The following is a 4568-nucleotide window of genomic DNA, read 5'->3' as shown; positions in this document are numbered from 1 at the left end:
ATTTGAGATCTTTTTCATAATGACAATGCCCAATAAATGGGTGGTTTTTAAACCATCTTTCCTAACCCTAGCATTTTTCTGGGCTATCTCTTGGTCTGAGAAGACAACTACAGTAGGCAAAGATCCAGACTCCAATTCCTGTCCCTGCTTTTCCCCAGGCATACACCTCATAGTCTTCTCTAGGCTCCCTGCCACCTGTAGAAGTAGCTCTTGGAGAAGGATGCATAACTAAGAGTACATGAGTATATACCTAACTGATAAAGGCTAATGCCATTTCCTGTTTGCGCTTACTTAAAGAAAAATATAAAGATAAGGGAAAAATCCTTTTTCTTCCTTATTGTCAAAGTGTGGCAAAAATCTTTAATAGTGGAATTTCAGCCACCATTCAAGAAGTAGAGAAAGTACATTTTTAGCACATGTGGGAAGATGATGTGACTGGGAAAGGGATGACTTTCTGGAGCCTTTGAAGCTTGTCATGTAGGTGATTAACTTTTCTTGGGAGTCATGACATCCATTGTGAAGTCACTGGGTTTGAGATGGACTGAGATCTACTCTCAGCTCAAGTAGACAAAGCTCAGGTCTGGGTGAAGGCAGGGTTGGGGTCCTCTCCCTGAAATCCTGGTGTTTGGGATGAGCATGACAACTTCGATGACCTCAGGTGGGACCAGGCCCCTGCTCTGGCCTCTGCTGCTTTTGCTGTTGCCCCTGACTCCCGAGGCCACTCTTACCAGGCCGCCCAGTGAGCTAAGACCCTCTACCTCTCCTCTGCCGGTCAAATGGAGAAACCCGGGAGCGCTAGAGGACTGGGAGGCCATGGCAGGTACTCCTCGGGGTTCTTTAAGCCGGCCCCATGACAGACTCAGGGAGGACATCAACCGAGTGTGTGGAAAGCCCAAAGGGATAGGAAAGGTGTTTGGCGGCCAGAATGCAGTGGCTGGCCAGTGGCCCTGGCAAGCTAGCCTACTCTTTAGGGAACGACACCTCTGTGGAGCTGCCCTCCTTGATGCCCACTGGCTGGTTTCTGCAGCCCACTGTTTCCTCAACAAATCCCAGAGCCCACAGGACTACACCGTTCTATTAGGAAACAACCAGCTGTACCAGCAAACCTCGCACACGCAGAAGCTCCCCGTGCGCCAGATTATTACCCATAAAGCGTTCGAGAAGTTTCATCCCTACGGCAGTGACATTGCCATGGTGCAGCTGAAGCGGCCTGTGAATTTCACGTCGTACGTGGTTCCTGTGTGCCTCCCGTCCACAGACGTACAGCTGTCCCACCAGTCGTCCTGCTGGATCACCGGCTGGGGAAAGCTTTCGGAGGACACCAAACTGTTGCAACCCTTCCTACTGCAGGAGGGTAAGGTGGGCCTGGTGGAGAATAAATTCTGTAATACCTTATTTAGGCAAAGATCTGGCCACGACAACGACTATGTGCATGAAGAGATGCTGTGTGTGGGGGACTTCTCGACAGGAAAGTCCATCTGCCCGGTTGATTCTGGGGGGCCCCTTGTCTGCTTCCACTCCAATGTCTGGGTTCTGGTAGGCCTGGCGAGCTGGGGCCTGGACTGCCGTCATCCGGTCTACCCCAGCGTCTTCACCAGGGTATCCTACTTCACTGAATGGATCTATAAAGTCAAGCGGCTCATGGTTTTCAGGCACAATTTGTCCATCCAGCCTCACATGAACTTTTCCGCAGTTATGAGGCCTACGGACTCAGCTGAGTCCCGCAGCACCCTTGTGTCTGCACAGACATGGCTCTTGCTGCCATTTAGCTTCATAGTGCCACAGCAGGCTCTGTGGTAACTCGTGGGTCCCTTGACCTTCTCTCTGCTCAGACCCTTTCTCCAAGTTCTCCCTCCCTCCCTATCTCCAGCCCAGCATTCATCTACACGGCTTCTTTCACCCCTATCTGTCCATCAAATGCCATTCCTCAAACTGAACCCGGAAAAAAAAAAATCCCAAGCCAAATAAAATTTATCACGTCACTAAAAAAGTTAAACATTTTAAAAAGTTCAAAAGTAGAGCTCTTATATTAGTTGTAACATTCACCTTGGTTTGTTTTTCTATAGAAAATACGAATGAATAGGCTAATTTGTGGTATGTTTTTAGGGAAAAACGTTCTGAACACTGTTCAGCTAGTATTTTCTAGGCTCAAGCTTTGAGAATGCATTATACTCACGTGTTGACTTGAAACCCTTGGAAAATGTACAACTACTTAACATTTTTTACGAAAAGGCTTGAGAATGTTTTCTACAGACCTTATGGAATTATAAAGGAAGGAAGTATGTCAACATCCCAGTTCCAAGAAGGTATTTAGCAGGAAAAATGAGCATATGAAATTGACAGGAAAAACAACCCAATTCTAAAAACTAGAGGACAGTCCTAAGCATTTCTATCAATTGGCAAAGTACCAGGCCTCAGTGTGGAGGTCAAGCAAGGCTGTACAGGGCACATTGCCTGGAGAGCTCTAACATGCCTTAGTCTGTAAATGAAATGAAACACATTGCTCAGAAAACTCCTGGAGAAGAGGAAGTGTGACATTTGCCACACATGTATAAAATGTGGGAATTACCTTGATTCCTTTAGGCTTTCTATCTGGCCTAGCAATGTAATCAACATGCAATAGGATTTTGTAACAAGCATCTTCACTTGGAATGCATTCACTGTAGCTCATAGAATTTATTATGTGTAACCTAATTAACAGACTATTGAATAGATTCTCACTACATCAAGGGCAATTGCTGGTTGAATATTAAACATTGTAAAGAAGACTAGAAAATGTGATTTTATTGATAAATATGTAATTTAATTTGTGGAATATAATTACATATATATTAGTAATGCATCAGTACATATTTAATAAATATTTATAAATGTTTAATGTTTTGTCTTGTCTTTTGGTTGTATTTTGCCATAGAACCATCTTTGCCATCTTCCTATGGATTTTGTTTATTGGTAGTCACTCAATTGGACAACTTTTATGTAAATTTCTTTTCAATAACATTTTTTTTCTGATATAGGTCTCTTCTTTGCCTATCTTTGTAGTCTTTATAGCACTCATTTACTAAGTTTTTACTTCCTCATTTTTCCTTAGGTAAGGTTTTCTTTCAGCAGCGTTCTCTATAATGTAACTGACTTACAAATATCTGCTATTTGGTGCTGTGATTTGATCTTGTTTATGAAGTTTTTGTGGCTGTTCCAGTGATGAGACTTTCTATCATTGTTTTCTTTTTGTCATTTCCTCTCTTTCTCTGCCAGGTGAATGCAATTTCATTATACATGGGAAAAATGTTTTAGAACTTGACATCTCTTCTCATAAGATCTTGGAAGACTACAAAAGCTAAGATTGTCTAACATATAAAATGTTTAGCATGGCCAGAATTTTCTTTCTTTTTATAAGTCACAGCACTAAGCATTTGGCTGTCCTCTTTCCTGTGCCTCTGGCATTGAAATGGTTATCAAAATTAATTGGGTGTTTTATTGAATATCTATTAATTGTTCACATCTGAAATAAAACACATAGGGTAATTCCTCCTCCTCCTCCTCCTCCCCTTCCTCCACTTCTTCCTCCTCCTCCTCCTCCTCCTCCTCCTCCTCCTCCTCCTCCTCCTCCTCCTCCTCCTCCTCTTCCTCCTCCTCCTCCCTCTCCTATTCCTTTGCCTCCTCCTCCTTCTCCTCCTCCTTCTCCACATCTCAACTATTTTGTTTTCAGTAAATTTTTGAATAAGGTCATGTATTTATTCTTGGTCATCCTGGACCTCAATCCTACTGTTCATACTTCTCTCACAGCTGGCTTAATAGGCTCCTGCCACCATGCCCAGTTTTTTTTTTATGATTTATTTTATTTTATTTTATTTTATTTTTTGCCAGTCCTGGGGCTTGGACTCAGGGCCTGAGCACTGTCCCTGGCTTCTTCTTGCTCAAGGCTAGCACTCTGCCACTTGAGCCACAGCGCCACTTCTGGCCGTTTCCTGTATATGTGGTGCTGGGGAATCGAACCCAGGGCCTCATGTATACGAGGCAAGCACTCTTGCCACTAGGCCATATCCCCAGCCCCATGCCCAGTTTTTATTGATTGAGATTGGATTCTTGAGAACATTTTGCTTAGGCTGGAATAAAACCATGATCCTCCTAATTTCTGCCTCTCAAATAGCTAGGATTATAGGGGTAAGCCACTATGCCCAGCTCTTTTTCTCTTTATAACAAACCTCTTTAGGGTTAGTAATTTCAGTGCATTTAGATGGAGTCTTAGAGTGTGTGTCAAGTGTACTGCACACATTTCATGGGATAGAGTGATATAAGCCTTAGGCAGATTTGAACACAAATATTCTAGATGCCGGATCCCTTCTCAAATGTCATCTAGGTATTGGTTCTACATTCTACATTCTAGATTTGTCTCTTTCTCTTTGTGGAAGGATACTGGAACAATCTAGTCAAGAGAATTTGTTATTATTTTCTTACCTAATTGTGCCAATAGTAGGGAAATAATAGTGTAGATCTACTGGGCTTGATTAATTTAGTTTATCACTGTAACAATAGCTGTAGAAAATACTTGGTGTGTGTATTTATAT

General features: G+C 42.8%; 1 protein-coding gene across 1 annotated transcript; it reads left to right on the top strand.

Moving 5' to 3' along the window:
• The first annotated feature begins 648 nt into the window (after window positions 1–648).
• On the top strand, window positions 649–1800 carry LOC125347572 (putative serine protease 47). The gene has a single exon (XM_048340583.1). The coding sequence runs from the start codon at window positions 649–651 to the stop codon at window positions 1798–1800; it is 1152 nt and encodes a 383-aa protein (XP_048196540.1).
• The last annotated feature ends 2768 nt before the right edge of the window (window positions 1801–4568 follow it).

The sequence above is a fragment of the Perognathus longimembris genome, chromosome 3 (assembly GCF_023159225.1).
Source record: "Perognathus longimembris pacificus isolate PPM17 chromosome 3, ASM2315922v1, whole genome shotgun sequence".
In the NCBI taxonomy this organism is placed as follows: Eukaryota; Metazoa; Chordata; class Mammalia; order Rodentia; family Heteromyidae; genus Perognathus; species Perognathus longimembris.
Note: the sequence above shows the minus strand (reverse complement) of the source record. Positions and strands in the feature narration are given on the sequence as shown.

Bases quoted from the DNA above. Each gene is read 5' to 3' on its own strand.
- LOC125347572 (XM_048340583.1), top strand. From the start codon at position 649: ATGACCTCAGGTGGGACCAGGCCCCTGCTCTGGCCTCTGCTGCTTTTG.